Source organism: Bos indicus x Bos taurus, chromosome 1 (genome assembly GCF_003369695.1).
Source record: "Bos indicus x Bos taurus breed Angus x Brahman F1 hybrid chromosome 1, Bos_hybrid_MaternalHap_v2.0, whole genome shotgun sequence".
NCBI classification, from domain to species: domain Eukaryota; kingdom Metazoa; phylum Chordata; class Mammalia; order Artiodactyla; family Bovidae; genus Bos; species Bos indicus x Bos taurus.
This window is the reverse complement of record NC_040076.1, coordinates 97,715,147-97,727,728: the sequence shown is the minus strand read 5'-3', so window position 1 is coordinate 97,727,728 and position 12,582 is coordinate 97,715,147. Positions and strand designations below refer to the sequence as shown.

The window sequence follows — 12,582 nt, the reverse complement described above, 5'->3', positions numbered from 1 at the left end:
CACGAATTGGCATACCCTGCTAAGAAAAGGGAAGGATCTATTTTGAGAAAACTTTGCTCTAACTGTGGTTTCTTGCAGGATCACTTAATAGTTCAAACTGAGAAAAGCTGAGTAATTTAATGTCTTATGAGATCAAGAGAAATGTGCAAAACTTTAATTATATTTATTTGTTTATCTTTTGAAAAGCAGAGGACATTAAACAAAAGTACGTGCCTCCTCATTCCAGTAGGTGGCTCTAAACTCCAATTGTTTATTTTTCTTTAAAAAGGCCAGAGTACAAAACTGTGTTAAATTCAAAAAATAACTCAATGAGGAGTATTTTCTGCTTAGTTTCTTTCCTGTCAAAATAGAATCATTTTTTGTCACGCAACAGTAATTTAACCATATGAAGCTGGTTTACAGAAAATAATGCCAAACGTAAAATGTTCCTCTAATATAATACGACCTAAAATGTTCCTCTAATATGATATGACCTAAGATTCTTTATCTCTATCCATAGATAGAATCCAGACTATCTTAGGAAAATAACTCCTTGTTATGTGCTGATTCTATAAAAACCAGAGAATTTATAGTTTGTATCTTATTAACCGTAACATTTATATTTTGCTTTCTTTGGAAGTACACTGAGAGGAATAGACTGCTCAAAAAGTTACCAGGTTTAAAAAAAAAATGTGTTCATTTTCTTTTTTTCTCTCTAACCCTTCCAGTTACATGCTTGTTAGTACCTTGATTCATTCTAGAGTCCTAGTTCCCCTTAGAAAACAATGGACTTCTCTCAACAGTTTGAATCACCTCTTCTTTTGGCATCTCTCAAAGGTTTAACTTATTAGCTTCCTTTCCAACAACATGTTGACATTTGAATTGTGACATATTAGAACTTTTCGGTGGCTTCTCGGAAACAGTGAGGTTAAAGAGACAATATCCCGCAAGACCGTAAAATGGTACAATTGTCTGTGCTGGGGAATGCTGCAGAGACACACACGCCAGATCACTGGAAGAAAGTATTATGATATCATTACTTCTTTGGCGTCCACTATTTATCATGTCTCTTTTAATTCCATTTTAGATTTATTCAATCCAATGTGAACAGTCCAAGAAACAAAAGAAAGTGATGGATACATTGTAACTATATATTAGAAAGACAATTCTCTTTGCTGGGACATAGATCACTACTGTAATTTCCCTTTAAGTGTCCAGATTGTCACGCGAAGAATATTGAGTGCATAAAAAATAAAAGACATGGAAGAGTGTTGATTTTGGCTTTATTTACTGGAGGTAAAAGGTGACATTCCAGGCCACAAAAGGCAAGGCTAGGCAGCGTGGGTTTTAACTTCAGGGTGTTCTTTTCGATTTTAAGTGAATTTTTATGGTGCTCATGAAACTGAGGTTTGAAAAGACCTGGCAAGAGCCCGACCTAATGAGGGCAGATTCTGGGCATGCTTCCTCATATCATATAAGAATGTGCTTGAAATCCCATCTACCACCCTTAGAAATCCAGGGCTTTTTTTCAAGGTGTTGCTACCACTTGCCATTTCATCATATCTCATGTCTTTAGATCTTAAAGAGACTTAAGTAAAATTATGTCTTTCCTCTTATAATTACAGTGGCCCCAAAGTATAATTTGAATACTTGAATTCAGAGATGTCCACATATAAAGTTGGTTTATGTCCTAGCAATAATAATATACCAACAGGCATTTGGGAAGTGAGAGGAGCAGTTTAAATGAAAACATAATGACAATTTGTTGCCTCAAAACAATTATGTGGGGGAAAAATGGAATGTAATGTTGGTGGAATCAAGCCTTTCAGAAAATAAGATATCACATCTATGTTTTTATGTTATAAAATAGGTCTTTAGGCAAATAAAAAATATAATTAAAAACCTAAGTGCTTTAGGCAGTTTCTCCTGCAGGTTGTATGCTCGACCACGCTTATAAAAATATAATTATAACATCTTTAAAATCAGTATATTCTCAAAACTTCGACTATATTGCAGCCCTATGAACTATAGGTCATCCGAATTAGGCACCAGGAGCAGAGACATTACTAACATAGCCTCTCTGTGTTTTGTGTTTGAGAAAAATGGAAGGGAATCAATTCCTCTGTTAAAATTCCATAAAAGAGTTAACAGGTCTCTTCCATCAGGGGGTTTTATGGAAAAAGCTATCTGGAACCAAAATAAAAATGTCCTGGATCTGGGATTCTATGATGAATTCAACTCAAGTATTTAAAGAGGGGCTCAAAAGTCTCAAACACTTAGAAAAAGTTGGAATGGATATAAAAGGGTTGTTGATTTATTATTTTGCTGGGTCTCTCTCAGAATGCTCTTTAAGAAGGGAAACAACTCCTCCCATTATAAGGTAAAAAATAGAGGAATAGGGCCTTACAGTCTAAAGAAAGAGGATTATATGAGAATTCCATTTTTTAAAAATCATGATAAACATTTTAAAACTATGTTAACTCCTTTAGACTTTTCTTTTTGGTAGCTAATACACCAAATTGCAGAAATACAACATGTTATGAACATGACCTAACTCATAGAAACTTTTGAAAGTTAAGATGGTCTTTTCATTTTATCACAGAAAAAATATAATTTTCCCAATATCTTGCTGGACTCTTTTTAATCTTTCCAAAGAGCTTTTTATCTTTATCCTTGTAAATATGGATATTATATTTGGATCTCTGAATACTTTAATTTATAAGAATAAATATTACGGTAAATGTTTTAACAGATCTTTATGTATTCTTATATTTTAAAAACTTGCTAAAAAAACACACTAGTGGAATTTCTTTATATGTTTTTAAAAAATTCTAAATCATTCAGATATTTGAAGATAAAACTCAAAATCTCCCAAATTGTTCACTTTTACTGCTGGTGAAATTCACAATTTAAGGCATAAATATAACATTATACCTGTATATAGAATTACTCTAAAAATAACTATTATTCCTAATTTATTTTAATCAAACCTTGTAATGGTTCCAAATGTCAAAAGGATATCTGTTCAGTTAAGGCTAAGCTAAAGGTAAAAAAGGCAGTGGCGATGTGGATTTGATTTAGCAAATTTAGACAGCCAAAAGTTATATTTTCATACAATGTTATATATCAGTATATATGTGCTTGGATATGTTATATATTTTATAGTGATTTACAAATGTGATTAAGTATATGTTTGAGGAAACTTTTTAAAATCAGCAATTTATTGTATTAATATAAATTAATATTTAATGGCATATGATTTTCTAATTATATATCATAAAAGATATATTTTATAAATTGCATATTATATGTAATATATGTTGTATATAACAATTTATTATGTACAGTTGGAACTGAAATTAATCACACTTTATTAAATATTCTTTTATTAAATTTCTTTTATTTAACCCCAAGAGGACAGTCACTAAATAAAGTATGGACACTATAAGCATTCTGATAGGAAAGGTAATAGGCTATAAAAGACTTTCAGATTATTTCTCTTATACTGTCAGAGCCTGTGTTCAACCAATTCCTCCCTCAAATTGATGATGGCTACCATTTGTATTTATAAATGGTAATAATGTGGGTTCTTGTTTCTAATCTTATAAAATAGAGAAATCTAGAATCTGTCAGACCAGACTTGCCGTCTGGCTTGCTATGCTTGGGTCGATTTAAAGTATTATGCTTGCACTACTGAGACAGGAGAAAAATTCAGTGCCCAAGAGGGAGAACAAGAAAGAAAGAAAACACACCATTTACTTTTAAAAAGATGAACAAGGACTCATTGTTATGAATTCCCGTTTATTTTTCCTGGTCAAGCACTGGAAGTTTTATTTATGCTTAATAGACTACATTTGGCATGTCTGAAAATGGCAGAAGTGTGAATTATGAGTGACCTTCAACCTATTCAGGAAGTTGTAATAATTGAAATAATGGAGAAACGTACTCCCTGCAAAATCTGTACTGAGACAACTTTTTCAGACTATTGCTGTCTTTTCTGTCTTTTCGCTTTGAAGTAGATAGTTGATTCCTTCTCTCCCAACTCCCACTATTCAGCCTGAATGCTTTATTTTCTACAGCTTCATAACAGTCTGAGACTAGGAAAAGGTGAATGGAACTTTAACGTTTAGAGGCTGGGTGGGAGGGGAGGTAAATGACAGTTTGCACATCTGAACAAAGTCAATATTTGATATAAACACATCTGTCAGTCTTGGTGCTGCAGAAGTAACACCAAGCCCACAGAGACAACGTGTGCACACGTGCTGGCTTTAGGAAAGGTGCTCTGGACCCCTGACCTATGCATAGTACTGTGGGAAACCCCAATTCTGGAGGGCAGGAGTGATGTCAAGTTTTTTCACCTCTAAAAGAAGGACCCTGTTACACATTCTAATCCTGATTTAAAAGAGATAACAAAAAGTGTATTCAGCAGACAGAGATTAATAACAGAATGTAAAGAAATTTGTCCAACAACATGGAAACACTGTCATGGCCAAGCTTTGCTAAAGCAAACCATCCTTAGTTTCTCCAAAGACACAGTATTCTGAGTTTGTCTTCAAGGTAACAGTCTAAAGACTAGAAAATATTAACAGAGAAATATCAGGTGCAAGTCTTGATGTATCTGCTTTCAAACCAGAAATATATATATATATATATATATATATATATATATATATACACTAGCTACTTTAAGAACAAAAATATTAATGGGGAAGAAGCCCCCCCCACATACACATTTTTATTTCTTCCATAATAACATGAAAAGAAAGCCAAGTATAATTTACTGGATGAAATAAAACAGAGAGAATTGCCTGTTGATTCTAGTTTGCAAGAACAGGGCAAGTGATAAAGATCCACTTATTATTAGACCTGGAGCTTGTTGTGTAACCAGCCTGGAAGCTTTGCAAGCATCCTGTTAAATAACCTCTAAAGATCACGCTATAGACCTCACAAGAAATATTCCTTAGCAACCTGTCTTTAATGTGGCCATTTTGCCTGACTCTATAAAACTGATCATCCTCAACAGTTTCAGACTGCTCAAAAAGAGAGGAAACTAAAGATCTTCTTTGGGTTTTTAACTAGGCTGGACACATTTCTTGTGTTCTTGACCAACATGTTTTCCTCTTTGATGGCTTGTGATGCATTCTGACACCTATCTTTTTGATGCTATTCCAGAAATAGCTAGACTCTGGTATGGGTGTGATGCTTTGAGATCCTCCTGTATGAAAAATGTTGTGTACATGTAAACATGAATTACTTAAAATGCACAGATCATCTTTGTAGTGAACTTACGTGCTTTATCAATCTTCATAAAAATCCCTACCTTCTGTAGTGCTATGACAGGCCTGTGTGCTGGGCACAATTACACGATGGAAGTTTTTTTTGGGGGGAGGGGATGTTATTTGTTTTATCATGTGAATAGCAAATGACAAACTATGTCTGAGACAGTTTCATCTTCGGGTGAAGGAAGTAACTTATCAGCCAGACGACATCCCCTCAAAGTCCACTTAGGCACCGTTCACAAAGCCAGTCTCTGGGTATTGCCAGCTGGCATTCATCTTAAAACAGCAGAACATAACTTTGGTATAAAAGTGGAACTTGACTTAAAAACAAAGCAAAGAAAATGGCCAAAGCCAATAATAATTTTAACATCAAAAGAGGTCATAGAGAATGCGGACAGAAATCCTTGCAAAGGAAGAGCAAATTAACAAATCACCTGACAGTTGATGCAAACATGTTTAAAAAGTAGAAAGAGGCTAAGATACTATATTTTGCTTTTATGTAATTGATCTTCCCTGCTTTTTTTTGCACAAATTGCATTAATTGAATGATGCAGGCATGCTTTTTTTTTCCTAAAAGCCAAAGAAAATAACTTGATAATTGAGCCTATAATAAGCCTGCAATAATAATACTGTTGTAGTGTCCCAGCAGCCTGATAGCACCATTGACTTGGACCCAAGGAGAGGGAGAGCGGGTGTGCCACTCAGCCGTGATGGTCCTGGAAGCAGTTAAAACTTTATAAGGTAAAGCACAAACGAGAACAATGCCTATTCCAGCTGAAAACACTGTAGGATCTTGCTGCTGTTCCTCAACCACAAGGGAGCTGGCAGCATCCCTTAAGTGAATTCTGACTATGCATTCTCTGAGGGGCACTCCTTCTTCTAGGTCTTATTTCTTCAAAATACACATCGGGCATTAGATAATCTCTTATCGACGCATTTCGCTTTCTTTGGAGTGAACGGCAGACTTCTCTTAGTGTACTTACTAAATACCAACTGTCAAGGGCCTGTTTAAAAATGAAAGGACTTATCACCTTGTGTAAATGACAAGATTAATAATGTCTTGGGTTCCTGAGAACTTTATTCCACTTGTAGACCATGTTAGGGCAGGCCAGGAGCTTGAATAAAAGTGTGTTCCTTTCTGTGGTGCAGAATACACACAGAGCTAAAAAACATTACCCCAGAGTACATGCCCAGATCGCTCTTGGAATCACGAGAGGAAAGGTAGGTGCTGTGTAAGTCGAAAGAGTTCACTTTCACGAATACGGCCTTAGCGATCCGTCTGATTACCACTAAAATGATCTCACCATGAAGAAGTATTAGAGGAAAACTTGTGTCCAGAGAGCTATTTCTTAAGTACACTAAGCTTGTGAATGTGTCCTGAGATGAGAACTGGCCTAATGGGGAGGTGTTGGGGGTGGGCATGAGTTGTGGACCCTCTTGCCTTTAATCTAGGTGATGGGTATGGCAACATGGAGGTCTGAGGAAACTTCTCCAAGAATGGAGGAAAAGGTGGGAGCAGGGTGAGACCAGACCTAATGCAACATGCTCTATCCATCCATCAAAATGGGTGTAAAAGTAAGGAATCGACAAGACGTCAAAGAAAAGGACATCAGAGTATCCAGATTTAAAAAAAACAAAACACTCAGTAAATCATCTAGGTGTTTGGCATACCTGACATTAGACATATGCATGCTTCCATATGTAATGAAACTTCTAAATAATTAATAAACCATTTTCATGCTTCCTCTGCACATCTGGTCCTCTTGAGGACCTCTTCTGGAAAGAACTTTCATCGTCCAACTTTCTGCCTCTGCTCCTGCCCTGATCTACTTCCCAGTCCCAGATCTGCACCCACAACCAGGAACAATTCAGACCCTTAAAATACAAAAATACTGTACTGAAGCATTGTCTCTCTCAGTAAATACTTCCAGCTAAAATCTGTGCCATAGCGGTGTAGCTATGTAATAGTATAAAGAAACTATGGAATAAGAGAAAAAATAATTAGGATTTCAAGGATAAAGAACCTTGGGTGTTTTTAGTGGATCTATTCTTTTATGACTGGAGTGTGACTTAATTTACTAGTGTCTTTGGTGCAGCCTTCATTCACAAAGGTAAATTACTATAGTTAATATAATATTTTCAGGGGGGAATAAGGATATTAGTCAGAAGCTGCAGCTACTTAGAAATTATGGTTTAGCAAGGGCACCAGTGTTTTCAGAATTTCTATCTCCAAGAAAAGTCACTGCAACAATTCTGAAAACATGCAACAAAAAAGATATCTAAAAACAAACTTGAGTCTTCTAGGGAGCACTGTCAAGAAAGAAAGCTGCCATAAAGCTCACTCTGGCCTGGAAAAAAAAAATCTGCAATAAAACAACTTGCAGAAATCTATTGGAAGATTTAAACTCAGGAAAATCCCCTCAAATAAAATGCTTGTAGAGAGGTATTAGGAAAATGTTCATTGAATAGCCTTTGTTTTTATGATATAAAACAGATTACATCCTTTATCAACTTTACCTGAAAATCAAAATCCAGGCTGTTTCTAAGTACTTCATCACCCCCAAACAAATCAAATATGAGTTTTATCCAGGATGCATGTTCTGACTGTCCCACTATTATCAAACTGCATTATCATCTTCAGCAGATACATTCTTTCTGTTTTATAAAACTCCTTCACATCATTATAAAACTGATCCAAATTGACTAAACTTGATCTTTAATATTAGAATTTTTTTAAATGCATATCTTTGCAAAAGTACAGATATGTAATTTATATCTTCTTTTTTATTTTAGGTCATCTTTCTTTGCTAGGTAACCTAATTATCACAATGTCTAGCTTGCAGTTAAAAGATTCCTCCAAAATTCTTCTTTTTTGTAGTCCAGGACTTATCTAAAATTCATTTTATAAACTTGAGCTCTATCTAAGAATCAGAGCAAAGAGAAACACTTTTTACAGTTTCTGGTCGAGTGCTTCATTTGCTTTTGTGTTGGGCAGGTGAGTTGATGTTGTTCATGTTTCATAATTACTCCTGATCTAGGGTGTCTCTCTTTATATCTGGATATTAAATATCTCACACAATGGGAACGTTCATTAAGTGATGAGTTATGCTTATTCACCATTTGGCAGCTCCTATTCCTCACAGAAAAGAGTGAAAAAATAGACCTAGAGAATTTCTTTAGTCAGCTTTTTTATCACTATATATAGTCCAACATTCACATTTCAAAGCTGACTGGAATTGCCAGTCTTAAATGACTTTTAGAAAAGATGCATATATATTTAAAGATGAGTATGTTTATAATATATGCATACACTATTTTGGTGTCTGCTCTCTTTTGTAAACTGTGTTAAGTATGATTGTATGCATATATGCCTACCACACAAATCTGACTTTTACTTCTGACTTTCCTCTCTTGTTTATGGGTGAACTTACTTGACCATATAATGTCAATTTCACAACTATGTTATTTGATATGCACTCTGTTACCATCTTAGATTTCTGCCAGCATAATATATGTTTAAAATGAGAACTTACAGAAATAATAGTATATGTCTAATATTGGTCTTTTATGATTTTCCTGATTAGCTAGTTTCCCTGGTTCTTCAGTTAAAATACATAAACATGTTATTCATTAAGATATGAGACCAGCATATTTTCTTTTGAAAGCAATGCATTTTACAATGGGAACCTCAAAAGTAACCATATGAAAATTATAAATGCCTACTCTAATAAGCAAACTAATTCATACTTATGAATAACAAAATAGTTTCCCTTTCTAATGGAATCACAATTCCCAAGGACAAAAGCATATTTATAAAAATAATTTAGACATAAATATTAAATGAAAAAAATACATTGTCCACAAGTCTCATTCTTCAACCATCTTTTCACCAGTCCTGCAACAGTTCTATCTGTTTAAGGAAATAGCTCTTATTGTCAGTAAATATGAATACCAAATAACTATTATGATATAATTACATTATTTCATCTTAAAACTGCCTTTTGAGGTATTCAAGTTACTTTTTAAAGCAACATCACATGCACAACTCACCCATTTATAATACCTATGTATTTCCCACATCGACAAAATAGTCAGTGCTCAAAAAATGTTTGTTGTTGATGGTGACAGTAACTCATATGATAGATGGGATATTTTCTGTTCATAAGCAATAGCTAATTTAATAATGATCTACTTTGTTCCAGTAATGCCTCTTGTTTTCTTACGGCAAAGGGAAAAAAACAATTGATTGGTTTATTACTTTTGATATATGTTGAAGATTTTTAAATGATTCCCATTTAAAGTGAATTTTATAATTTACTACCTCTTATACAGGTTAGTCAGTAAAAATTATCTGGTAGCTGGTAAAATGCCAAAGAATAATCTCATAACAATGATTGAAATAGAGTCATAGACCATATGATGCTAGCATTACTTACCAGCTTTCAGTTGGAAACATCTAATTTAAACTTTTCTTTTTCTTGGTGGTGATTTTTTAGTAGATTTGCCAAGCAACCAATTTAATATGATCTTTGAAACATATTTGATTTAGGTAACCATTGGTTTAAAAGAAATAAATGATGATAGTATAATTATATTCTAACCCAATGATATTTATAAAACACAAATTAACAGGTTGAACTTCTTGTTGTTTTAGGTATTATCATACTAAGTTACAAGATTCATAACCTCACTTTATTGAGTGCAGAATACGTTTCATGATATTTTCATGATCTTGTTTCATAGTTATTGTTATTAAAGTTAACCTCACTACATGAGCTTCTATAAAGCAATTTCCAGCAGTGATACTTTTAAACTATTCACATCAACAACAACAGAAAACGTATTTGATTAATCTAAGTGTTTCTTGTTTATAATTAAGCAAACCAAATGCATAATCAGATAACCGTACACATAGATCATACATCTATATCTACCTACTATTTAAAATAAAATCTATATATTTCAACTGTATTACTTGCAATTTCTGCAAAAATTCAGTGTTCTTGATTAGTTCAGTACTTTCTATGAATGACTCCTTATTATGAAGGCAAAGAAAAACTGATAAAGAGTACCTATTAATAAGTAGTATTCAGTTTTTAAATCATTCAGTCATACACAGAAGACTAGATAGAGCATTTCTGAAGTTTTACTAACACAAAGTGAAGAAACTACCCAAAAAAGAAGTACTGAAAGAAAGTAATACTGAAAATTACTTTATTCTGCATCTTATATTTGGGCATTACCTTTCACCATATCAAAAAACAGGCCACAAGGGTCTACTGCAACTCACTGTTATTTTTATTCTTCAGGCTTCACTGATACTTTAGTGCTCTCCAAGAAAGACAAGAAAATCTTTACAACATACCTGATCATTTATCTGGCATGCAACGAGGTTGTGCTGATCATAACAGCCAGCGAACCTGATGTACTTGAGCCAGCTTCCTACATCTGGTTGACTAGCATCTATGCAGAACTTCACATTGCAAAACTCATCTAAGATCTAGAAAGAAGAAGATGAGAACAATCGATTTCTATATCAGTTCATTCATTAGAATAATTAATTGCTTGAAAATATTTTATTCAAATGTATGTTTCCTACTTCGAATCCTTATGAGAAAAGAAGTGAGACATCATGCATATTAATACAGAAGGAATAATAGTAAGTTATCTTAGAAGTGGCAGCGGTACTGCTTTTAAAGGAACAAAGCAATTGTAAATTACTACAAAAACTGATCAATTGGTTTCAAAAATGTCAGATTCCTTATTTTTCATAAAAGAGTGCTATTTGTCCAATGTGATTTTTTTACAAAAAAAAAATACTGAACACCATATATTAACATAATATTTCTAAACTGTAGAAGTCAATATTTTATGTTAAGATAGTCTGCCCTTGTAAGCATATACTTTCACATTTTTGCACTTTAAATTAATGCAATTTAAAAACTTTAATCTAAATATTGTCAAATTCCTTTTTAGTTTGTATTGCACTACCATGAAACAAATCACACCCTTATCTGAAGAAGAGAGTAAGATTCGTCTCATTGATGCTACTGACCAAAGAAAAACAAATGAAAATAAATAATTGGTAAACACTCGTGAAAAATATGTCAACCTAAAGTTTTAGGTACCCTATGCCAATGCATATTTCAGTTTAATGTTTTGTAAGTTAAATACCAAAACTGGCTTGTGAAGAAGTAAACAATATATAAAAATTTTTTAATAAATTGCCATCATTATATATGGTTATGTATTGTTATTTTTCATGAGATTTTACATTTGACCTATGTTAAACATTAATCACTACTCAGGATACCTATTAAACTAAAACTGAAATGGAAAATGTCCGTTTTTAAAGTTGTGTCTACTTAAAGGAGGCTATTCAGATTCACTAGCAGCAATGTTGTTAAACACCAATATTAAAAGCTGCAGAGTTGTTGACCTGATGGTGAATAACTAGAAAGTCTGGTAATGTTAATGTCAATCAGTTAACCCAAACTTGAGGACGTTTCCTATCAAAGACTAAACAATATAGTCCAGAACATTAATTGATGAATTAAATAACCCCCTCCCACTCAGAACTCTGCTGTATCTATACCTGTAAAAGTTAAAACTAAACTCTGGAGTGTATAGACCCAAAGCAATTTTGCACAGAATTCAGGTAATCACTCAGTTACAGATTCAAATGGTTAACTCACCACAAACTTCAAGAAGCCCAGTGTTCTGAGGGTTCTAGTCAAGAGGCATTATGAATATGCCTTTGGCCATGAGGCAATTAAAGGGCAATAAGTAGTCCCACAATTTTAAAAAGAAAAATTGAAACATAAGATAGGAGTAATAATTGCTACACACACACGTACACACCCACACACATCAAGTCTTTTTCAAGGACACCTTTCACACTAAGAACAACAAAAAGTCTATATTAAATAGCCTCTCTAGTGAGAACAGATTTGAACAATTTCTCATTGATAAAATTACAAACTTTAAGCTGTTTTCTTCAACTCTCAATGCTGAGCAGCTTAAATGGCAACTTGAGATTCACCCTCTCCTCAGATGTCTGCAAGTATTACAAATAACAACAGCAATACACACTTTAAAATAGTAAAAGGTTGGGATTGTTTTGTTTTTTGGTTTGTTTGATTTCTGGTTGATCTTTGTTGTTTATTTTCTCCACTAGCAGGAGGAAAAAAAAAGCAGTTCTACTGACACACTAGAGAAATATTTAATGAAGGAAATAGGGTGAAGTCAGTGAAATGCAACACCAGTTCCATTTCATATTTGCAGAAAGACGTGGAAAACTTGTTAATTTCAAAGTCAAAAATCA

At 33.7% G+C, this 12,582-nt stretch overlaps 1 protein-coding gene across 14 annotated transcripts in view; it reads right to left on the bottom strand.

The window, feature by feature from the left end:
- The window catches only part of MECOM (MDS1 and EVI1 complex locus), a 627,611-nt gene that overhangs the window by 54,850 nt on the left and 560,179 nt on the right, over nucleotides 1–12,582 (bottom strand). For 13 of the 14 annotated variants that reach the window (XM_027541659.1, XM_027541631.1, XM_027541676.1 and 10 more), the window contains one exon: nucleotides 10,624–10,758. In XM_027541659.1, the coding sequence (XP_027397460.1) occupies nucleotides 10,624–10,758 (135 nt within the window). Of the gene's footprint in view, nucleotides 1–10,623; nucleotides 10,759–11,953; nucleotides 12,236–12,582 lie in introns of those variants that run through there. The other variant, XM_027541698.1, reaches the window with a different exon arrangement.